Here is a 24,807-nt window from a genome sequence, read left to right as displayed (position 1 = left end):
ATTTGGCGGACCATCTGCAGCCAGCAACAGCTTCCCATCGCCCGGTGCGTTCCCACAGGGAGGGCCTACTCAGGGTGCCGTCGGCCAGACAGTGTCGGCCAGTGACCCCCAGGGAGAGAGCTTTCTCTGTGGGCGCACCTGCCCTTTGGAATCAACTCCCTTTGGAGTGGCCCCCGACCTTTTCTTTTTCCGCCGTGGGCTGAAAACTTGGCTATTTCACCTGGCCGCCTTGGACTGATGGGGGGTTTAATCTGGGTTTATTGAATTTCTTAATTTTAACTTGGACTTCTGTTTTAATGGTCTGTTTGTTCTGTTTTAATCATTGTGAGCCGCCCTGAGTCCTGTGGAGATAGGGCGGCATACAAGTCCCATTAAATAAATAAATAAAATAAATAAATGTTGGCCATTACCTGGATTGCAGCTGTTCTCCTGTTCTGCCCATTACAATCACCTCCATACCCTTGTGGCAATATAACGACAGCACTTAGATTTATATACCACTTCACAGTGCTTTACATCCCTCTCTAAGCAATTTACAGAGTCAGCACATTGCCCCCTAACAATCTGGGTCCTCATTGTACCGACCTCGGAAGGATGGAAGGCTGAGCCAATGGTGAGAATCGAATTGTATAACTACAGGCAGTTGACGGCAGAATTAGCCTGCAGTACTGCATTCGAACCACTGCACCACTGCACCACATCATATGTTGCCATTCTTGCCTTTAGATAATGGGTAGGTATTGTGTAGCCTTCTAGCAATTGTATCACCTTTGATTTGACCATGACAAATGGGTGTTCAAATTCAGATTCATCTGAATGCTGCACAGTGCCAACTTAACTTTAATGTAATTTACAGCTACATGGCCACCAGAAGGCTACTTTGACCATAGCACCTAAGAGATCTTGTCAGAGCCTAATAAAGACAAACAGGATCTTTAATATTTGGATGGAAGCCACTGCGGATGGGAATCTTGAAAGAAGACTGTGGCAAATTATTTACTTATTGTTGCTAATAAATAGCATGAACTTGTCCACGAAACCAAGAAACACATAGAAGCAATATGTCAGTGCTTCCTATATTCTGTTCTATCATTATTAAATCTGTACTCTTTCTATGACAATTACTATTACTACTACTGTACTTTATAGTATTGCAATTGACTTATTATATTGACTTACTATATTATTATTATGTACTACTCTATTACCTATTAGTCTGTTATAATTACCTATATACTAACTATGCTCTATATGACTATTAGTCTGCATCAGCATTTCTTTCTTCAGCCTGTTCTATCTTAAGATCTTTCTCTCTGAAATTTCTTCTTCTTTTTCTGTTAATGGCTTGTGTGTTGAGTTATTGCACCTTTTTTTTCCCTTTGGGCTTTGTCTTGCTGGGTTGATATACCTCTCTTCCTCTCTTTTAGACAATCCATTTCTTCTGAAGGAAAAACTCCTCCTTTCCTTAGCTGCTCTATTCTGTTTTCTGGTGGCTTCAAAACCCCTGTCTCTACTCCCAGGTGTGTCAAAGTTACAGCTTTGTTTATTTAACTCTGCTGATGCTGGGTGAAAGGCTCAAATACAGTAGTGGCCAAAATTGTGGAAACCTTTTGGGAAAAGTGTATTTTCTAAAACTAGCTAATAATACCACTTTTTTGGGGGGGGGAGTAGTACCATAAAATTATAGATCAATGGAAAAATAATTTAATCAAGAATGTAATGCAATAACCTTTATGAAGGATTTGCTATTAGAATAGCAGTTACAGTATAAAGAAGAAAAGTGAAACATGTAGAAAAAAACGAGATATACAAAAATTATCACCATGTCAGTTAATACTTAGTTGGGTAACCTTTAGCATGAATTACGGCCTTACAACATCTTCCCATGGAGTGAACCAAGTCTTTTAGTTCTGCAACTGTTATAATGTGAAACCAAGATTGAATGATTGCTTCTATTAACTGGGTTGTATTGCTGGGTCGCTTCTGACCAACAAGTTTCTTTAGTTGGCTCCATAGATTTTCAATTGGGTTAAAGACTGGGCTATTCCCAGGCCATTCCAGCAGTGGAATATGATTATCTTGAAATTCTCAAAAAAGGTGGTGTTATTAGCTATCAAACCTCAAAAATTCACTTTTCCCAAAAGGTTTCCACAATTTTGGCCACTACTGTAGGAGGGGAGGGGGAAAGAAGGCAGCTCAGGTGCCTGCAATTTTGTCCAAGGGGTCTGCTCTTCCACAAGGAGATCTACACAAAATTAAAATTTGTGTCCACTAAAATATTTCTGCAGCCTCAAGTGAGTGAAACAACTCTCTAAAGATAGCTTCAGCCTGAGTGAATTCAGGATGTTTCCTTCCTTCCTTCCTTCCTTCCTTCCTTCCTTCCTTCCTTCCTTCCTTCCTTCCAAATTAATTGCAACTCTGAAGATTGTCATTTTGGACATGTCAGTTCACTCTCTTTTTTCTCCCACTCTGACCAGCAGGTGGCGGCATACGCCTGGCGAATGGGAACAACAGCTGCCAAGGTCGGGTGGAAGTCCTTTATGGGGACCTCTGGGGGACGGTTTGTGATGATGACTGGGATTACCCCAACGCGCAGGTAGTATGCCGCCAATTGGGCTGCGGCACAGCCATTGGGGCTACCGTGCTGGGCTACTTCGGCTACGGCAGTGGGCCCATCCTTCTGGACAACGTGGATTGCATTGGCACAGAGACTGAGCTGACCAACTGCTTTAACCTGGGATGGGGACAACATAATTGTGGGCATCATGAAGATGCTGGCGTCCTCTGCAGAGGTGAGAGATGCAAGTGTTAAGTTTCATCATGACTGACCCCTCCGATTCTCTGCTTCAGGAGTGAAATTGCAGAGTGAATACAGGGACACTTTTTAAGGATGCAGGGGCTCAATGGCTAAGACACTGAGCTTGACGATTGAAAGGTCGGCAGTTCAGCGGTTCGAATCCCTAGTGCTGCGTAATGGGGTGAGCTCCCGTTACTTGTCCCACCTTCTGCCAACCTAGCAGTTCAAAAGCACGTAAAAAATGCAAGTAGAAAAAATAGGGACCACCTTTGGTGGGAAGGTAACAGCGTTCCATGCGCCTTTGGCATTGAGTCATGCCAGCCACATGACCACAGAGATGCCTTTGGACAGCGCTGGCTCTTCAGCTTTGAAATGGAGATGAGCACCGCCCCCTAGAGTCGGTTACAACTAGCATATATGTGCAAGGGGAACCTTTACCTTTACCATTACAACTCCCTGCAAAATGGGTGTGTTTGTGAGTGTGTGTGTGTGTGTGTGTACGAAGTGGATCGCAAACCCCATTTCAGCTTTCTCTCAGGAGAAATAAGGCATGTTCTGCCTTTAATCTGCTGTTCAGAAAAATGTAAATGCTCAGGTCACGGGTAGGCAACCTCTTCTAACATATGTGAAATTTTCAGACCATATTATGAGTACTCCGTTTTGCTGATCCCCAAAGCGTTTTCTTGAGTGCTATGGCCAGTTACAAAAACAGTCATTTACCAAAGCAAAACTGCTAAGTTACTCCAAGCAGCTCCTCTATTTGAGAGTATTTCCTGTTGCTTCAGTTTTACCTTTGCTTATTTTTTCTGGGCCGGTGGGCTATAGAAGAAAGCACTCAGCTGCAACTGTTCTCTGTTCCCTGGGGAAAGATTAGGGTGCCTGGGCAGAGACCAGAGGTAAATTTGCAAACCAGAGTGGTGCTGGAGTTTATAGATTTGCTTAGCCTGCTTCCAATATTGTTACTTTTGAATTAAAAAGGTGCTTATTTTTTCTAAAAAAAGAAAACCAGGCAAGGTAGGAGTGTGAGAGGACCCAGAGGAGATATCCACAGATGCATTGGACACCAGTCCTAATCAGCGGTGGGATTCAAATAATTTAATAACCGGTTCTCTGCCCTAATGACCACATGGGTAGACATGGCTCGGTGGTCATGTGACTGTGTGGGCGTGACGAACTCAATGTCACTCACGTTGATGGGCGCTTCGCCTTAACTGTTACAATGTAGTAAGGGTTAACCAGAGAGGCAGTTTCTGTAAACAGGGCAATAAAGATTAGGCTAGAAACGACACCAGAATGTTTCCTTCCTGCCTTCCTTACAGGATTAGCCTTGTAAAGTGGGAAAAAACAAAATAAGATTTCTTCCAGCCTCCGAACTGCTTTGAAAGTTAACAACTGGTTCTACCAAATAGGTGCAAACTGGCTGAATCCTACCACTGGTCCTAATTCAGACTGGGCTTAAAACATGCCCTTAAAAACAAAGACCTATATCTCAAAATTGACTAATTGAATGTGCATTTCTCGTGTTCCTCTTTGCTAGTCTGTGCCTTTTTTTTCTCCTGGATTGCAGGAGCAGAAGAATTAGGGGCTTCCTTGCAAGAAGATACTTTTGCTACCACAACTTCAACCACCACTCGTCCCAAAGACGGTATGTAAACCCACAGCTGCTCTTGGCATTGTGATGCTGTTCTTGCCTTAGAGCAGGGATGTCAAACTCAAGGCCCGCGGGCAGGGGTGAAATTCAGCAGGTTCTGACAGGTTCTGGAGAACCGGTAGCGGAAATTTTTGAGTAGTTCGGAGAATGGGCAAATACCACCTCTGGCTGGCCCCAGAGTGGGGTGGGAATGGAGATTTTGCAATATCCTTCCCCCAGGAATGGGGAGGGAATGGGGATTTTGCAGTATCCTTCCCCCAGGAATGGGGAGGGAATGGGGATTTTGCAGTATCCTTCCCCTGGAGTGGGGTTGGACTCAGTGGTGGGATTCAATTATTTTAACAACCGGTTCTGTGGGCGTGGCTTAGTTGGGGTGTGTGCCTTGGTGGTCATGTGACTGGGTGGGCGTGGCTAGCTGGTCATGTGACCGGGTGAGTGTGGCTATGTGCATAGGGACTACTCAGAGGCTTGAAAAAAGTCATTTCTGACTGGTCCTCGCACTTACGACCATCCTCACATTTATGCCCGTTGCGGCATTCTTAACAACCGTGTCAGTCATTTTACCACTACTTCTCTTCACCACAGTGACAAGATAGGGCGTAAAATGTGAGGACAGTCGTAAGTTCGAGGAGTGGTCAAAAGTGCACAAAATATGCATATGCACAAAAGGATACAGCAATAGAGAGGGATGAAGGAAGGAGAAGAGAGATGGAAGAAAGAAGGAGAGAGAGGGAAGGAAAAGACGGGAGGAAGGAAGGGAAGGGAAATTAGAGTAGGAGTGAGGGTAAGAGAGGGAGGAAGAGAGGAAGAGAAGGAGAAAGGAAGAGGAAGTAGGGAGGAGAAGAAGAGGGGGGGAAGAGAAAGTAAGAAGGAAAGAAAAGAGAGAGGTGGTAGGTTTGAGGAGAAAGATTGCTGTACAGTAAAAAAGATGAAATGGAAGAAAGGCCCCAAACAAATATAAAGATATTAAGATAAAGAATGAATTGTTAAACTTTAAAGAATAAAAGAGAACAAATATGAATAAATAGCAATAATTAGAAACACACATACAAACATACAATTTATTTTCTTTGAACAGAGTATTTGGCCGGTTCACAAATTTAAACAGTGTTTAGTCATTTCAATTAAATTTACATTTTCTATATTTCCTTTTTGCCATATTTATTCCTTATCTATTTTTTAAATAACCAATATTACCCTTCATCCTCATCTCTAATCTTAATCAAATTCAATTTTTCCCTTCTATATTATACCCCTTCCCATTGTCATCTATTTTTATATCCATTTTTATATCTCACATTGGTTAATTATGTAATATTACAGTTGTTTAATATAAATTCAACATTTTAATATAAATCAATTAGTTATATAATTATCTTTTTTGTATATTAATCAATATGAACATGAATATTCCAATTATTTCCATGCAATCCAGTTTCTTACAAATCAATTAATTATATTTACCAATAATAATAAACCAAATAATTTCCCCCATATATTCCTCCAAACCACAACTTAACCATTTCTGCTTTCAACACAATATACACTTAATAGTATCTCAATTATTACAATTCCCTAGTTAAATAGAGCTTTTTTTCTTTTGTGTTTTAAAATCTTGAACTCTCCTCTTTTTCCCTAAATTTCCCATTGTTTGCACCTACCTTTTTTGGTGAGGAAAAAAAAAAGAAATCTGCCTGCCTAATTTTCCAAAGTTGCAGCAAACAGCAAAGCCTGCTTTACTTTCAGTTTCGTTTTTCAGCATAGCTAGAGGGGAAAAAATCTGCTACAGCACTCTTTGCAAGCAAGCAGCAGAGCTCTCTGCAAAACAGCTGAGAGCAAATCAGCTGAGAGTCGGGAGGCAGATCTAATCAACGGGCTAATTAGCCTATGCTGAAGCTCCATGGGCCAATAAAATTACAAAAAAACACCGAACCGTTTGTTAAATTGCTGGCTCGCCCGCCCCTCGCCCACCACTATTTATTGGCAATAAATAGTGGTGCAGAAGGGCAGGGTAAGGGGCTGGGTGAGCCAGCAATTTAATAAATGGTTCGGCCAAACCACCTAGAACCGGCAAAATCCCATCACTGGTCGGAATGGAGATTTTGCAATATCCTTCCCCCAGGAATGGGGAGGGAATGGAGATTTTGCAATATCTTTCCCCCAGGAGTGGGGAGGGAATGGGGATTTTGCAGTATCCTTCCCCTGGAGTGGGGTGGGAATGGAGATTTTGCAGTATCCTTCCCCTGCCATGCCCATCAAGCCACACCCACAGAACTGGTAGTAAAAAAAAATTGAATTTCACCACTGCCCGTGGGCCAGATTCAGCCTGCCTGATGCTTAGATCTGGCCCACGGGGCCACCCTGCAAACAGCAAAGGACCAGCCTCCGGTGCCTCTGCCAGCGAAAAGGTATACCCAACAGATATAATTTGGTTGGTGAATTAAACTATTTGGGGAGTTCTTCCACTATGCTGACCACTATTAGGCACAAGAAACCAGGATTCAGGATAGGGTTTAAAAGTACTATGAGTTTGTTTCATGCTACCTATACACAAGAATCTGAAGTACTAACGGTCAAGGCAAATTGGTCCTAAGTAAGAATCATCAGAGTTCATGGGTGGGTGGGGGGTGGACTTAGGTCTCTTGTGTGAAGTGTAGTGACCCCTCCTTCGGGCTCAGCCTGGTCATCTCCTACAACCACAAACTGATCTTAGGGGTTATGCTTATACAACATGCTAAGCCCATGATGGCATGTGTATGGCTTAGCACAGTGATGGCGAACCTTTTCGGCACGTAGTGCCCAAGCCGGAACGTGCGTGTACCAGAACCCCGGAAACTCGAAGACCATGCAGAGGTGGCACGAAGAGCCCTCTCTGTGGGCATGTGCACCGTCACCAGCTACTCTTCTGGTTTCCAGCACACGCATGCACGCTGGCCACCTGATCTTCGGGTTTCCGGTGCTCCGGCATACCAGCTGGCCGGCAGGTGTGCGTGCACCAGAAACCAGAAGAGTAGCTGGTGACGGTGCACGTGGCCACAGAGAGGGCTTTGCGTGCTACCTCTGCATAGTCTTCGAGTTTCTGGGGTTCCAGCGTGCGCACGTTCCGGCTTGGGCACTCGGTGCTGAAAAGGTTCGCCATCACTGTGCTAAGCCATACACTCACAATAGTTGCAACTTATCCAAACGCGGCATGTGGATATGGGTTGCTAGGTTCTGATGGCCATATGTGGAGTTGCACTTTTTGGCGTGACTTTTTGGCGTGACTTTGAGCACGTGTAGGATTAAGGTACAGATTTGGAAGGAAACTCCCAATTTTGTCCATTGTTAGGAGACTGCATCCCAAAGGTGCTTTTTCCAAAAGGCAGCTGAACTTTCTTGGTTTTTTTTCAGGGGTGAAATGCTCCCGGTTCAGACCGAATCGCCCGATCTGGTAGCGATGGCGGCGGGTGGTTCGAAGAACCAGTAGCAAAAATCCCTGCATCCCCCCCACATGCCCAGCTGAGCCACGCGATCATCGGAGGCTGTTTTTTTTTACTTTTAAAAGCATTTTTTCTACAACCTCTTTGGCCGAAAAAATGCTTTTAAAAGTTAAAAAAAAAAAAGCCTCTGCTGATCGCGCGGCTCAGCTGGGATCGTCAGAGCCTTTTAAAAGCATTTTTTTCTGCAACCTCTTTGGCGGAAGAGGTTGTAGGAAAAATAATGCCTCTAAAAGCCTCTGGCGATCCCATATGAGTGGCCTGATAGTCAGAGGCTTCTAAAAGCATTTTTTTTTCTGCAACCTCTTAAGGTTGTAGAAAAAATGCTTTTAAAAGTAAAAAAAAAAGTTGGCCACGGCCACCCAGTCACATTACACACACACACACACACACACACACACACACACACACACACACACACACCAAGCCATGCCCATAGAACTGGTAGTAACAAATTTTAGATTTCACCCCTGGTTTTTTTCCCTTTGAAAATGCTTCGCTTCTCATGAGAAGCGAAATGTTTCCAAAGGGAAACAAACAGTTGTCTTTTGGAAAAAGCACATTTGGGACAACCATGACCTGGATGGTTGAGAATCTCCATAGATGTTACCACACTGTGTTTTTCCTGTATTTCATTCTGTCCTCAATCAGTCAAACTATCACCACTCTATAAAGCCCTAGGAAGACCACACCTAAACTACTGCATCCAGTTTTGGTCACCAGACTATAAAAAAGATGTTGAGACTCTAGAAAAAGTGCAGAGAAGAGCAACCAAGATGATGAGGGGACTGGAGACTAAAACATATGAAGAACAGTTACAGGCACTGGGCATGGCTAGTCTAGTGAAGAGAAGGACCAGGGGGGACATGATAGCAGTCTTCCAATATTTGAGTGGCTGCCACAGAGAGGAGGGGGATCAAGCTATTTTCCAAAGCGCTCGAAAGCCAGATAAGAAATAACGGATGGAAACTGATCAAGGAGAGTTTCAGCCTAGAAATAAGGAGGAATTTTCTGACAGAGAGAACAATCAATCAATGGAACAGTTTGCCTTCAGAAGTTGTGGGTGCTTCATCACAGGAAGCTTTCAAGAAGAGACTGGACTGCCATTTGTCAGAAATAGTATAGAGTCTCTTGCTTGGGCAGGGGGTTGGACTAGATGACCTACAGGGTCCCTTCCAACTTTGTTATTCTATTCTATTCTATTCTATTCTATGCTATGCTATGCTATGCTATGCTATGCTATGCTATGCTATGCTATGCTATGCTATGCTATGCTACGCTACGCTACGCTACGCTACGCTACGCTACGCTACGCTACGCTACGCTACGCTACGCTACGCTACGCTATGCTACGTTACACTACTATATTCCTATTCCTATTCCAATGTTTAGGTTTTCTGCGACTGGTCAATGGCAGCCATCGCTGTGAAGGCCGGGTGGAGATGTTTTACCTGTCTCAGTGGGGGACGGTGTGTGATGATGCGTGGGATCTCAAGGATGTGAAAGTGGTATGTCGGCAGCTTGGCTGTGGAAGCGCCTTAGCAGCCTTTGGAGAAGCCCAGTATGGCCAGGGCAAAGGATACATTTTCCTGGACAACCTCAAGTGCAAAGGAGGCGAAGCATCTCTCCTGCGTTGCTCTCATATCCGCTGGAATGTGCACAACTGCGATCACTCGGAAGACGCTGGTGCCCTCTGCCATCTGCTGTGATGCTGTGCTGGAGGTAAGGACCAGAGGTGGGTTTCAGCAGGTTCTGACCAGTTCTGGAGAACCGGTAGCGGAAATTTTGAATAGTTCGGAGAACTGGTAGTAAAAATTCTGACTGACCCCCACCCCCATCTATTCTCTGCCTCCCAAGTCCCAGCTAATCAGGAGGAAATGGGGATTTTGCAGTAATCTTCCCCTGGATTGGGGAGGGAATGGAGATTTTACAGTATACTTCCTATGCCACGCCCACCAAGCCATGTCATACCCCAAGCCACACCCACAGAACCGGTAGTAAAAAAATTTTAACCCACCACTGGTAGGGATGGGAAGTCTGTTTATGAACCACACAGAAAGTGGCTGTTTTCCTTTTTAACTATTAAGATTTGTTTCAAGCCATTCCTATCCTGCAGTAAGTAAGTAAGAGAATATAGGTAGTCCTCAAATTATGACCCCCATTGCAGGGGTGGGCTCTACTTACCTTTACTACCAGTTCGCAGAAGCATTCTGATGACGTCGGGGTTGGTGGGCGGAGCCTCCTGCCGGTTTTACTACCGGTTCTATAGAACTAGTCCGAACCGGAGGCAACCCACCACTGCCCCATTGAGCCCAAAATTTCTGTTGCTAAGCAGGACAGTTGTTAAGTGAGTTCTGCCCCATTTTACGACCTTTCTTGCCACATTCGTTAAGTAAACCACTGCAGTTGTCAAGTTAGTAACACGGTTGTTGAGTGAATCTGGCTTCCCCATTGACTTGACTTTTCAGAAGGTCGCAAAAAGGGATCCCAGGATACTGCAACTGTCATAAACACGAGCCAGTTGCTTTGCTTCTGAAATTTGATCCCGTGACCACGGGGATGTTACAAAGGTCATAAGTGTGAAAAACAGTCATACGTCCAGTGGTGTGTTGCAAGTTTAGCCTAACTCGCTTGCACGCAGCGTTCAAAATACAGCAATTTGAAGCTCAGCTGCTTACCTTCTAAGGCAGCCACAGTAAATAGAACAGCAGAGGTGCGGAAATCAGCTGTGCCGCGCGAATCAGCTGAGCCACAAAGAAGGAAATATAGGACAGGATAGGGCAGGGCCAGGTGGGCGGGGCCAGCTAATTGTCGGAACTACCGGTTCGCTAGAACTGGTCCGAACCGGCAGCAGCCCACCCCTGCATAGATCACTTTTTTCAATGCTGTTGTAATTCAAACAGTAATTATATGAACTGTTGTAAATCGAGGACTATTATATATATACAGATGGGAAATTCCTGGTGAAGTGAAAGAACTGGTGAATAAAATATTCTGAAGTTGATTAGAGCCATTCATGGGGGAGATTAATTTAATTGGTTTCTCTTAGTCATGATCTCTAAATGGATTTTTGTTTTATTCAGAAGTGTCTGTCTCCAAGTACCAATTGCTAGGGGCCATTTGGGGCAAAAAATTATTATTTATGTATTTTACATTGGGCTTCCAAAAAGGATACAGCCAATCACTCAATGGATCCTTTGGTTTGACCTGCAAAGCAGCTCTTCTTCATACTAGCTACTTGCGTTTGTGTAGAATAATCTTCCCGAATCTGCAATCCTAAAAATTTGGTGGACTAGCACTTTCATAATCCCAAATAAGTCTTGATGGGGATTCTGGAAGTAATCATCATATATCTTTTATGCCACCCAGAGTCACCTTATAGGGGAGATGGGCAACATAAAAAAAATTAATAAATCAATAAATAATTTTGAAGAGCATCAAATTTAAGAAGTCCAGCATGCCCTGTTCTTGGCATTTGGTAACTGGAACCATGATAATTAGCAATGATATTTCCATGTACAGAGTAAATGATTACAATGCTCAGATGACCCATGACTGAATTACTGCAGATGCAAAAGTAGTATGGAGAATTTCCAATGCTTTCCTTACATTGTTAGCCACCAGAGTCAATGGCTGGGTTCCCATAATAAATTAAGCCATGCTTTGTTCTCTAAGCTTCAACTGATTGGCTTCACATATCATACAAAACCTGAAACGACAGTTTTATTAACCAGGGTGGCTGGATTCAGACAGTATTCCCAAGCCAAAACAAACTTTTGAGTCACAATTTGTTGAATAAACCATTGTGACAGGTGCAGATCTATTGTTGAGCTATAATGAGTAGGTTTAAATTTCACTGGAAGGGTCTACAAGGGGATCAAAATCTGGAGGCTGCTATATGCCCATTTTCCAGATTTTTTACCTCTCCTTCTCCTGTGGAGGCTGGTACATCACATACTGACATAAGCAAAGAACATTATGCCATAGTGTAATATGGGAAGTAAGCCAAAAGCGCTATCGGTCTTCTCCTCCTTTTAAAACTGAAGAGGAGTCAAAACTTCATGGGGTGCTTTGCATGGATGAATCTTAAAGCCCACATCCAGGGGCGGGCTTCAAAATTTTTAGCAAGGGGTTCTCTGCCCAGTTCCTGAGTGGGCGTGGCCATGGTGGGTGTGGCTTAGTCGGCCTTCTGCACCACGGTGGGGGGTTTGTTTTTGCCCTCCCCGGGCTCTGGAGGCTTTCATCGAGCCTCCGGGAAGGTGAAAATGGCCTCCCCGGGCTCCGGAGGCCCTCTGGAGGCTGGAAATGAGTCCATTTCTGGCTTTTCCGAACTTCCGGTAGGCCCATTTTTTGCCCTCCCTGAGCTTCTGTGCACGCCCTGCACTTACCGGCATACAAAACAGGCCACGTGGGGACTCCTGGGAGGGGAGGGGAGGGGAGGGGTGGGCGGGGCCAGCCAGGAATGGGATTTGGGGGTTCTCCGAACTGCACAGAATCTTAGCTAGAGGTTCTCCCGAACCCCTGCGAACTCCCAGCAGCCCACCCCTGCCCACACCCCCATGAAAGCATCTCTGTGCAATGTCGGGGTGCCCTCCTTCCAGCTGAGCTGCTGATGTGACAATAAAGTTCACCCAACAAAGCTTCTGTGCTTCATGACCTCATTTTCTTTAAGGCAGTAAGACCATTGTTGTGGCAATCAAGGGCTTACCTTGACTTTTCCCAGAGTGTGTTATCTTCGTGGTGCAAAACCTAAACATGAGGTGGAGTGCATCCACTTTGCACACTCACAGATTTAACCTCCTAAGTCAGAACTGCTTATGGCTTAATGGGATGAGTAATGCAGCCATATTTTAAAAAAAGTTTCTTAAGTTGTTCTAGTATTAGATATATCACAACCAAAGCTGCTTAGAGCTGTATTTTGTTTTGTTTTCCAGATGAAATTCGTAGACTTCCAAGTCTGCACCAATTGTAAGGAACTGAACTTCCTCGGTGCATGTCCAAAATCTTCCTGCAGAATGTCGTCTTCTCAGTGAATTATGTCCGTGGGATCTCCTGCAAATACGTCTCTCTACCTGGGCTCCGCAGTACTTCAAATTCAATTCCAAAAAGTTGCTTCAAAGGATACAGGAGTACAGATAATAGCATTTGCCTGCTGCAGCACTTTAAAGCACCCATGTCTTTTCCTGGGATCTCTTGTGCTACCCCTTGTGCTTACCATGTGACTTTGGAAAAAGATATTGCTGCTTTAAAAAGGTCACAGACAAGTGCTATGTTCTCATTCCTACAAGCATCATTTTCAAGTTAAATCTGAAGCATGACCATCTCAGTGTATAGTTAGTTTAGGAACCAGAAATGGTGTATTTTTCAGAGCAAGTCCCCACACAAGACACTTTGGACACATCCAGGACAGATCTCCAGAAATCTTTTATCCCAGCATATGATGTATTTTCTAGTCTTGTCATTTTGATATTGGTCCCCCCCCCCTCCCGCAATGTAGGGTTTCTTCTTTTGGTGTGTACTGGTTTTTATGGTGGCTCCTCAGGACATATGTGTCTTCTTCATTCTTTTGGACAAAAATAAGTGTCAGGTGTGCAAAGTTTAACTTTTTAGTAAGGATGGTTTGTGCTCCATGAATAGGTGGGAGGGTCAGAGTAAACTGGTAGCTGGAGCTGGGAAAAAAGCATATTCTCAGAATACCTGGAACAGAATACTGGGTGAAGCTGGAAGAGTGAAACCAGACAAGTAGAGCAGCAAAATATTCAACGCCTATTTCCAGGTAAAAGAGGAAAAAGTCGCCATAAGAGGTTGAGGTTTTTTTTAGAAAGACATTTTGGATTTGCAGGAATGAAGGATCAAATGTGTACAAAAATGTTAAACCAGTTTTTTTAACTTGGTGACAGTGCACGGCTGCAGCCCAATATATCCATAAATCAAAATCAGAGTCACAGTGAGTATGTGCATTATACTCACATTTGAAGAGGGCGAAATGTTATAGTTTTAGCCTTTCTTGTGTTGCTCCTGAGCAGCGTTTCAGCTCCAGATAAAAAAATGTGATGCCTTACAAACAAAAGGCTCTCCAGGGCACCTTCCCCTTCACCAGCTGCCTAATGAAATTCGTATGCCATTATGCAAAGACCCAGCTCCCTTGAGAAGGCCATAGTGGTGGGAAAGGTGGGGAGGAAAAAGACTAAGAGGACAACCAGCTATAAGGCGGAGGGACTTGATTACAGCCATGGATGGATGCATCATTGGGAGACCCAAAGCGTTAGGCCAGGGACAGATCATCCTGGTGAAGGCCTGTCTGATGCTGAATAATCAGACAGGCCTTAATGCTGCATAATCCAATCAATCAATCAAAATAGACATTGCTCCAGGATCCAACTCAGATTGCGAGGGAATATTCTAGTGCATAGACTTTTTCGGCTAAACTGTGCAATCAGCAGAAATAAGGCAGGTTAGCTTGATGAGTGAGGTTGCTTTCTTTGTATTATTTTCTTCTTTTTAAAAACAAAAAACAAAAAAACAACCCGACAATATGTATAAAAGGTGGAAAGAATGTAGTTTTGGGGTGAAAGTGGTTATTCATTCCCCTCTGAAATCCTTGCAAGGGTAGGGAATTTCTGACTTACCAAACATTGCTAAGCCAAGGTGAATAGAATTTGCCTTTTAGCATCTTGTATTTTAAGGATAAAAGGGATGCGGTGGCTCAGTGGCTAAGACGCTGAGCTTGTCGATCGAAAGGTCGGCAGTTCAGCGGTTCGAATCCCTAGTGCCGCGTAACGGGGTGAGCTCCCGTTACTTGTCCCACCTTCTGCCAACCTAGCAGTTCGAAAGCATGTAAAAAAATGCAAGTAGAAAAATAGGGACCATCTTTGGTGGGAAGGTAACAACGTTCCGTGCGCCTTTGGCATTTAGTCATGCCAGCCACATGACCACGGAGACGTCTTCGGACAGCGCTGGCTCTTCGGCTTTGAAACGGAGATGAGCACCGCCCCCTAGCGTTGGGAACAACTAGCACATATGTGCGAGGGGAACCTTTACCTTTACCTTATTTTAAGGATTGTCCAGCCTAACTGGGTTTTAGGAGGAGGAAATAAGAAGGGAGGTACCTAAATAGTTCTGAATAAACCACTAAGCTAGCAGAGACAAAGTTGCTTGGCTACTTGTTACTTAGGTATTTTTCTATTTATATTAAAGCAATAATTTAGGCATTTGTACGTGTACTGATAAATAAGTACCTACAGGTTTAATCCCCTGTACCTTTGAATACATGAAATCTTAACACCCCACCCCCCAAAAGGTAAGATTTTATCAAGACTGGAGAACATGTAAACATATGTACAGGTAGTTCTTGACTTGGGACCACAATGGAGCCAAAAATTTCTATTGCTAAGGGAGACATTTGTTAAATGGGCTTTGCCCCATTTTACGACCTTTCTTGCCATTGTTATTAAGTGAATCACTGCCGTTGTTAATAACACGGTTGTTAAGTGGATCCTGGCTTTCCCGTTGACTTTTTGCTTGTCAGAAGGTTGCAAAAGAGGATCATGTGACACCTGGGGATACTGCAACTGTCATAAATACATGCCAGTTGCCGAATGTCCAAATTTTGATCACGTGACCACAGGGAGGCTGTGGCCATGGTTGTAAAGGTGAAAAATGGCCATAAATCACTTTTTTTCCACTGCCATTGTAACTTCAAACGGTCACTAAATGAACTGTTGTAAGTTGAGAACAACCTGTACCTTCATGTTTGTTAAACTACAACTCCCAGCATCCCTCACTCTTAGCCACCCAGGCAGGGCTGATGGTAGCTGGAATTTAGGGAATCTGGAGATTCAGTGCATTTTGTGCTGCATGTAGATTTTTCTCCCCTTTCTAACAGTTGAAACAATGCACTACAACTGTCCCAAAGGAAGATTGCCTTCAAAACAAGAGTTTCTGGGTAGAGTTTTTGTCAGGATGAGGAGGAGTAGCTGAACAAACATATTTTTCATGATAATTATCATCATGACAGCTGGCGACACTGAGTTGCCTTTAAGTAAGCTTGAAAAAGGTAAGGATGGTTAATAGCAGTAGCACTTATATACTGCTTCATAGTGCTTTATAACACTCTTCTAAGTGGTTTACTGAGTCACCATTTCCACCCCCCCCCCCAAACAATCTGGGTCCTCAGTTTACCGACCTCGGAAGGATGGAAGGCTGACAACCTTGAGCCGGTCAGGATCGAACTGCTGGCAATGAGCTGAATTAGCCTGCAATACCGCATTCTAACCACTGCGCCAACATGGCTTGACTTAAACCAAGTTAGTGTTTCCATAGAAAACCATTTGGACATTTCAGAACTGTAAAATAGTCTTTAAGGAAAACAATTCCAGAAGAAAGCAATTGTAAACCACATTAATGTGGTGGTCAAGAAAATGATATGATGTGTTTGGTTAGTAACAGTCCAACTCAACTTGATAGAAATGGTACTTTTTATTTATTACTGACCTATTCGTTTTAGTTAGAAAGAGAGCGGTTGTTTATCTTTATAACAGTAAATACTAAAGCAACTTTCTCCAAATCTGGTATCTTCCACATATACTAAACTTTTTCTCTTCAAATTCCCAACTGGCATGGGCATAGCCAACACAGAGCTTATGGGAAACACGGGAGGAGAAGTGATAACTTCAGATACTCCCTCACTTATATGCCCTAGAGCAGCGGTCCCCAACCTTTTGGGCATCAGTTCCATGGAAATAAGTTTTTCCGTGGACCAGAGGAGGTGTGGTTTCATGTGCTGCCTATATCCCGTGGATGGGGCTTCGCTTATTTGCGTGGCCCGGTTTCTGGCATGCCACAGCCCAGTTTGTTGGTCCAGGGGAGCTATTCAATCTAGGTTGCAAAATGCCAGATGACCACTAGAGGGCCTCAAAGGAATACAGGGAACTCTTATTCTTTTGCTGCTATCTAGTGGTCATCCAAATGTTTGCAAACAAGATTTAGTAGCCCTCAAACCAGTGGTGAGATTCAGCCAGTTCGCACCACTTCGGGAGAACTGGTTGTTAACTTTCTGAGCAGTTTGGTGAACTGGTTGTTGGAAGAAATCATTAGGGCAGAGAACTGGTTGTTAAATTATTTGAATCCTACCACTGCCTCAAACCACTCATTGTGAAGTCCTTGGTGCTCTCTGAGCTTCATAGTTTGCTTGTAGACTTTTCATTACACAATCAGGCAGCAACAACATATCAGAGTATGGGGTTTGCTCCAAACTATCTCATTATTTGAACAACTGTCAGCTACAAAACATGACTTAGATCTGCTGAAAAAAGATTTTGAGCTTTTTTTTGTACGAAAACATGAAGTCAGACCTATCACTCCTATTAAGGCAAACAAACAAGCAGAAAACAATACTTTAATCGAAGGACTACCAAGGAGAAAAAACAACAACACTCCCAGCAAAACAGGCCGGGCAAGTTACAGTTAGTCCTCCACTTAAGACTGGTCACTTAGTGATTGTTCAAAGTTACAATGGATGCAAAAAAAGAGAGATCTCTTTGCGACCCAGATTCAAAAATTCTGTTGCTGGGGGTGGGGGAAAACTGTGATCACATGATTGCATTGTGGGCACTCGGCAACTGGCCCATATTTATGGCTAACTGCAGTGTCCTGTGATCACTTTGACCACAATTTCCTTTTTTTTTTTTTGTCGGAAATGGGTGTTTACTTCCAATCTCCATCCCAAAACACCTATTGCAGACGAGTTTGCTTAACGACGGCAGCATTCACTTTACGATTGCCATGTTTACTTAATTTGGCCCAGTGTTTGATGACCCACTTAATGACAGGCACGAGTTAACAACTGTAAGTTCGACTTCTATTACACTCGTAAGTCAAGGACTACCTGTAAACAGGAAGTTTACAGATAGGCAGTTAAGTAATGAAACGCCTGCAAGCAAACAACTAAATTCAGAAGACTCCAAGGACCCCACGGTTCAGTCCTGAGCTGCACTCTCTTCTCTTGGAACCATTCTCATGGTTTTTTTTTCTTCAAAAGGAACTTCCTTTGGGGTACTGAGGCTTGTTCACAATTAAATGTGGGTAGAGGACTGAGTCATTCAATTCCACCGAGGTGCCAGTTTGCGTATAAACGGTGTTTCCATTGTACATAGGACTTAAATTACTTTTCAATGACCTAAACAAAGTCATTGCTGAATAGAATGTGACTACTTTTAAGGAAGACAGATCTGCAGTCTGAGCTACAAGGTGGGTGGTAGAAATGAGGCAAAGGAGGAAGCAGAATATTATATAGAGTGTTTCAATGCAGGTGTTTAGTGATTTAAAAAAAAAAAAAGTTTCAACATCCAACCATGTAATACTTGTATATGTCATTTCGCAGAAGGGGGATGTTAAAAGGTGCTTTTATATAATACAGTGTTCATATTCCATATTGTCATTTTTTTTTTCTTACCAGTTTTTGTTTTGAATAAATAAAGGCCCTTGAAAAGGTGGTGTGATTCAGCATTATGTATTTGCCGCCACACAGACAGGATTTTAATGATTAGGGCAGCGATGGCTCACCTTTTCCGGACCAAGTGCCCAAAGTGCATGTGTGAATACGTGCACATGCCCAAACCCCCAAAAAGCAATGCACGTGGACTCCCCACAAATTCACCCCACCCCCTGCGCATACGTGCATGGCCCCCCACATGCACCCGCCCCTGTGCATGCATGGACCCCCGCATGCAGGGGTGGTATTCACTTACCTTCGCTACCAGTTCACAAATGTGAACGTGGACACATGCTCTCTTCGCTCACACGCGCCACTGTGCATGTGCAGAGCCTTCAGCGCATGCGCAGAGGGTAAAAAACGGGATGTGATGACATCCAGGTGGGTGGGCGGCGCCTCCCACAGCTGCCGCTACCAGTTCGCACGAACTGGATAGAACCGGCTGAATTCCACCACTGTCCATACGCATCCCTCCCCCTGCACATGCGTGGCAGAGATCCGAAGTCTGCGGCAGAGCTGAACTGGGGCAACGGCAAGTAGATCAATGAGTACCATTTTAGTGGCAACTTCACAGAGACGTGAAAGGAGCCCCCACCTGGGCAACAGTGATGCCACCAGCAAATCCTTTCACCACAGATGCACTCTGATGCTTTCGACACAGAAGTAATAGTATCTTTCTCACTGTCAGGAAATTCCTCCTTATTTCCAGGTAGAATCTCCTTCTGACGTGTTTCCACCCATTGCTTCTTGTCCTGCCCTCAGGTTCTCTGGAAAACAAATCAACCTCCTCTTCCTTGTGGCAGCCCTTTAAGTATTGGAAGATTATCAGGTCTCCCAGAAGTTTTCTCTTTGTTAGGCTAGCATACTATAGTTCCCTTAGCCATTCCTCATTGGACGAATATTAGCTTTGGGCTTGCCTCCTCCAGAATGATGAAAGATGCAAAAAGTCAACAGAGATAATGTAGGAAAAGCAGTCAAAGTACACGTTTATTTAATGCATCTTTATTATTGGCCTTTTATGATGGAGAAGGTGTAGAATATGACACTTTTGGTCCTATCAAAATCCCTTTGTTTTGCATATGATGCACCGTGATATGATTGTGTTTGGATAGCACATGAATATTTATCACTCTCTGTCAGCAAAACTGTTCAGACTGATCATCGGTAGGTAGGAAATATGGCATCAAAAGTCTGTAGAGATTCTCAGTCATCCAGGTCATGGTTGTCCCAAAGGTGCTTTTTCAGGAGTCAACCGGACTTTGTTTTTTTTCTTTTCTTTTGAAGACATTTCGCTTCTCTTTCAATCTTTGGATGAGAAGCGAAACATCTTCAAAAGAAAAAACACCTTTGGAAATATGGCATCCTACCCATGTGTAAAATTGGAAACCTTCCAACTTCTCAAATACGCTTTCACTTATAAGAGTGTTTTTCAAACTGAGCAACTTTAAGATGTGTGGACTTCAGCTCCCAGAATTATGGAATTCCACACTTTACTTAAAAGTTGCTGAGAGTGAAAAAGACAGTCTCTAAGAAAGGTGGAACGGATTCCCTTCTTTTTAGGACATCTTCCTGATGTTCTTTCAACTAATACAATCATGAGTTAAATGCAGCTTGTCCTGGGACAACCAATCCAAGCATGGTTTTCTCCAGATGCATGTGTGTGTGTGTGTGTGAGAGAGAGAGAGAGGGGGGGGGCAGAGGCAGAGAGAGAGGCAGAGACAGAGACAGAGACAGAGAGACAAAGAGAGGGACACAGAGAGAGACAGAGAAAGAGAGACAGAGAGACAGACAGAGAGACAGAGGGACACAGAGAGACAGAGACAGAGACAGAAGGAGACGGAGAAAACTACAGCTCCCATCAGCTCCAATTCCTAACTGAGTGTTCTAGTTGACTGTGGATCACATAGTCCAAGAAGCAGCTTCTAAATTGGAAAAGCTCTGGAAAATCTGCAGATGGTGAAAGCTATTGCAATATACAGGCTTGGCAAGATTCTGTAATTGAAGCTTGATGGAAGAAGAGGGGCTCCATTACCTTGCAATAGAACTCCTGGCTGACTGTAATAGTAGGTTCTCAGACTGACAGATTTTCAGGAGATGGCTGTGTAAAGAGCCAGATGCAGGCATCTCCCTTATTACCAAAATAAAAATAAAAATAAAAATCTGCCTGCTTACTGGACCACTCAAATGCTGTGAGAAGGAAAATCAGAAAGTCTCTGCCCTAAAAAAAAAAAAAAACAGGAATGTACTCGTTCTAAATGGAAGGTAGTTGCTAAGCCCATCCAATCAAAACCTGACTTTGCATATAAAAGGGGGCAGGGTTTGCACAATGTGGCTGATATCTTAACTTTTTTTTTTTGGTCCTCTCCTCCTGTCACCCTTCCCTGATCAGAGCTTTGCCTGATCCAGAAAGCAACTGATCCAGTTAACCAGCTAACAAGCCTGTGGGAGAAGCATCTTCCAGAAATGGGAAAGCGCTGAAGGAGCCAGTGATCTGCTTTTATAATAAAGCCAAAAAGCCCCGGAATTGGGATTTAACACCAGAAAAAAAACAAAAGAGCACAGCAGCCAAACTACAAGACAGCATTGATAGGGTGGGGGGTAGTTGAAGGGGAACAAAGCCCGTTCCTCTAGGGATTCAGCAGATTCCCCCTACATCAGCTTTGATGCCGGCTGCTCGATTTGCCTGGATCAATAGCATCGATTAGTTCCTGCTTCATCATCTCTTAGCAGGAAATGGTGGTTGGGGCAGGCGCAGAGGGAGAGAGGAATAAATATTTCACAAGGTTTGAAGCCGAGCTGGTGGTTATTTTCAGGCTGGATTTACAGCCTGTCCGAAATAGGGACGAGCCGAGCAGGAGGGGGCCCATTAAAAGAGACAAGGGTGATTCATCCCCAGTGAGAACCTCGGAATGTTCCAGATTGTCTCTTGCTATTCTCTTCCCAATTGTTCCAGTTTCCAGGTTCAAAGAAGAACTCTCAAATCCAAACTTTCTCTCCTCGCCAAGTACAAACCCTGGAGAGTTTTAACATAACTTTGGGAAAAAACCGAGGTGCTCTTGTATTTATGGAATGTCTCACCCCCCACCATCCACCCTCACCCCTCTCTCTACTATGGAAGATTCTCCTCTATCTGTCTGTGGAGATTCTCAATCATCCAGGGCATGGTTGTCCCACAGGTGCTTTTTCAAGAGGCTGTTTTTTCTTTGAAGACCTTTCGCTTCTCATCCAAGAAGCTTCTTCCAACTCTGATTGGATGGTGGGGGAATGGAAGGGTGTATATTCCTTGCAAACAGCTGGTCATTTGCATTATTTTAGAGAGTCGTTGAGGCCACCTGGAAGTTTGTCTGTGTCCTCAGAGTCACTGAGTAGCGCAATGGGTGTGGAGCCTTCTTGGAATTGCTGAAAGGACTGTGTTATAGACAGGAGATAGTGGTTCTCAACCTTCCTAATGCTGCGACCCTTTAATACAGTTCCTCATGTTGTGGTGACCCCCAACCAGGGGTGGGTTCTAAATTTTTTTACTACCGGTTCTGTGGGCATGGCTTATTTTGTGGGCATGGCTTGGAGGTCATGTGATTGGGTGGGCATGGCTAGCTGGTCATGTGACCGGGTGGCCATGGCTATGTGTATAGGGACTACTCAGAGGGCTGAAAAAAGTCATTTCTGACAGGTCCTCGCACTTTTGACTGGTCCTCACACTTATGACCATCCTCACATTTATGCCCGTGCAGCATTCTTAACAATCATGTCACTCATTTCACAACTGCTTCTCTTTACCATGGTGACAAGATAGGGAAAAAACGTAAAATGTGAGGACAGTCGTAAGTTCGAGGACTGGTCAAAAGTGCGAGGACCAGTCAGAAATAACTTTTTCAGCCCTCTGAGTAGTCCATATGCACAAAAGGACTACCCAGAGGGCTGAAAAAAGTGATTTCTGACAGGTCCTTGCACTTTTGACTGGTCTTCGCACTTATGACTGGTCATCATTTATGCCCATTGAAGCATTCTTAACAACCATGTCACTCATTTTACAACTGCTTCTCTTCACCATGGTGACAAGAAGTAGTCCATATGCACAAAAGGACTACCCAGAGGGCTGAAAAAAGTGATTTCTGACAGGTCCTCGCACTTTTGACCGGTCTCCGCACTTATGACTGGTCATCATTTATGCCCATTGTAGCCCTCTGAGTAGTCCATATGCATAAAAGGATACAGCAATAGAGAGTGAGGGTGAGTGAAGGCGTGGGAGGGGGGCGAGAGAGGGCTTTGGCGACCCCCAGGTTGAGAACCGCTGAGATAGAGGATGTTGCATCCCTCCCTCTCTGTTGAGAGAAGGCTGTTCAATTTTAACACAGATGGCCTCTTTGACCCTTCTTTCAAACCAGCGGTCCTTTCTGTCCAAAATGTGGACTTTGCTGTCTTCAAAAGTGTGGCTCTATCTCTATCCTCCATCTGCTGGAAATGCATTTGTAAATTTACAAGAGTGTCTACACTGTTTTTGAAACAGTGGCTGTTCATGAACTCGTAAGTGCTTCTTTAATTTTAATAAAGTCCAATGCATTCAATCTTCAGAAGAGTTGATTTTACAGTAGATTTTGTAATTGCTGAAAAAATGGTTACAACACACATACAATAAAAATCTAGATCAGCAGTAGCAAATGCTTGTTGCAACACCCTTTTCTCCCCAACCTCAAATTTGCTGTGCACAGTGCTTGTGCCCTTTTCAAGCATACTCCATTCCAACTCTGTCTTCTTATTTTCTACTTTCACTCAAAAGTGTTCCTAAACAATCCTTGGCCTCTGAGCAGGTTGAATTATCATGTTTTAGAATTTTCAAATTCTCTGTAATTCTCACGTTCCCTAGTTACTCTCAGACAACACATTAATATATAAATGTGAAATTAATCGTTAATAATCCACATCTGAGAAGATTAAAAAGATTAATTCCTAGCATTTAATGAAAATCTCACAAAATGCTGATGGCAGAATAAATAAGGGAGGAGGTTGAGGAAAGAGCCTTGGTGGTGCAGCGGACTAAAGTGCTGTTAAGTAGCACTTAGCTGCCAGCTGCCTGCAATTACTGCGAGTTCAAATCTCACCAGGCTCAAGGTTGACTCAGCCTTCCATCCTTCCGAGGTAGGTAAAATGAGGACCCGGATTGTGGGGGCAATAAGCTGACTTTGTATATAAAAGAACACTGCTTGGGGGGGCCGAAAGCCCTACTAAGCAGGTATATACAAAAGTATGAAGGCTATTGCTTAATGCATTGTAAGCCGCCCTGAGTCTCCGGAGAAGGGCGGCATATAAATCGAACCAATAAATATGGGTCCTCCTCTGGGGAAACACAGAAGGGGGACTTGATACACAAATAGCATTGCTGGGAAGGGGAGCTATTGTGTAGTGGGTTTCAGTAGCAGACGAGTATAGCTACAACATTTATTGACTCAAAACTGGAACTGAGGAACAGCAGGCAAATGCCTGTAATTTATACTCTAGGCCTACAGGGCCTTAACCAATCATAGTACTTGAAAAAGCCCACCCAGATATGAATGTTCTAAGTTTCCCTCCAAAACAGATGGAGTTAACAGTTAGGGTCATCTAAAGGTTAATTTCACTTTATCAGGGCTTAATAAAACTATATATATTCAATACATAACAGGAGCCCTTTTCAAATGTCAAATATTGAGATGTGTCAAGCATGGGAAATCAGGAAATCCAGGCAGGTCAAATGAATATAAAGGTTTACTGAAAGCTTAAGCTCTCTAGAAGAATCTGAACTACTAATGATCAAAGCAAATTGGCGGTAGATAAGATTCAATGAAATTCAAAGTGGGTTGGACTTAGATCTCTTGTGGACATGAAGGGACTCAAGACTGATGACACGTTTGACCCCTCCCTTCGGCTCAGCCTGGTCATCTCCTACAAGATGCCTGGCACAGTGCACTTCTGAATATTTGAATCTCTTTGTCCCTCCTGTTCTCATTTCCTCAATCCACTTATTTTGCCAGAGCCAGGACTTTCGCCAGTTTTCTCCCATCCGCCTCTCCTTTCTTTCTACAGCTCTACACTTTCTCTTGCTCCAGCGCAGTGGTGAAATCTGAAGTGGTTTGCCACCGGTTCGCTGGCCGCGCATGCGTGCTGCACCCCAAACGCATGTTGCGTGTGCATGCACAGTACACGCCAAAAGCAGGCTTGGGAAGGTAAGTAGAACAGCGAGGGGGGATCAGCTGTGCCCCGCGAATTAGATTCACTAGAAAGCAGGATTTCCTGCTTTCTAGCAATTTTAAATTGTGCGGCACAGCTGATCGTTGGAAATATCAGTTCGGAGGAACCGGTAGCTTTTTTTTACTACCAGTTTGCCTGAACCGGTAGTTTTTATCACTACCGGTTT

General features: G+C 43.8%; 1 protein-coding gene across 1 annotated transcript in view; it reads left to right on the top strand.

Annotated features, from left to right (window-relative positions):
* Positions 1-18,416, top strand: part of SSC4D (scavenger receptor cysteine rich family member with 4 domains) — a 40,638-nt gene extending 22,222 nt beyond the window's left edge. Inside the window, exons 8-11 of the mRNA XM_034421344.3 lie at positions 2,478-2,792; positions 4,365-4,442; positions 9,317-9,646; positions 12,859-18,416. Of these exons, the coding sequence (XP_034277235.1) occupies positions 2,478-2,792; positions 4,365-4,442; positions 9,317-9,633 (710 nt within the window). The 3' untranslated portion in view covers positions 9,634-9,646; positions 12,859-18,416. The remainder of the gene's footprint in view (positions 1-2,477; positions 2,793-4,364; positions 4,443-9,316; positions 9,647-12,858) is intronic.
* The last annotated feature ends 6,391 nt before the right edge of the window (positions 18,417-24,807 follow it).

The sequence above is a fragment of the Pantherophis guttatus genome, chromosome 1 (assembly GCF_059756535.1).
Source record: "Pantherophis guttatus breed Tessera chromosome 1, ASM5975653v1, whole genome shotgun sequence".
In the NCBI taxonomy this organism is placed as follows: domain Eukaryota; kingdom Metazoa; phylum Chordata; class Lepidosauria; order Squamata; family Colubridae; genus Pantherophis; species Pantherophis guttatus.
This window is presented reverse-complemented; position numbering and strand designations above follow the sequence as displayed.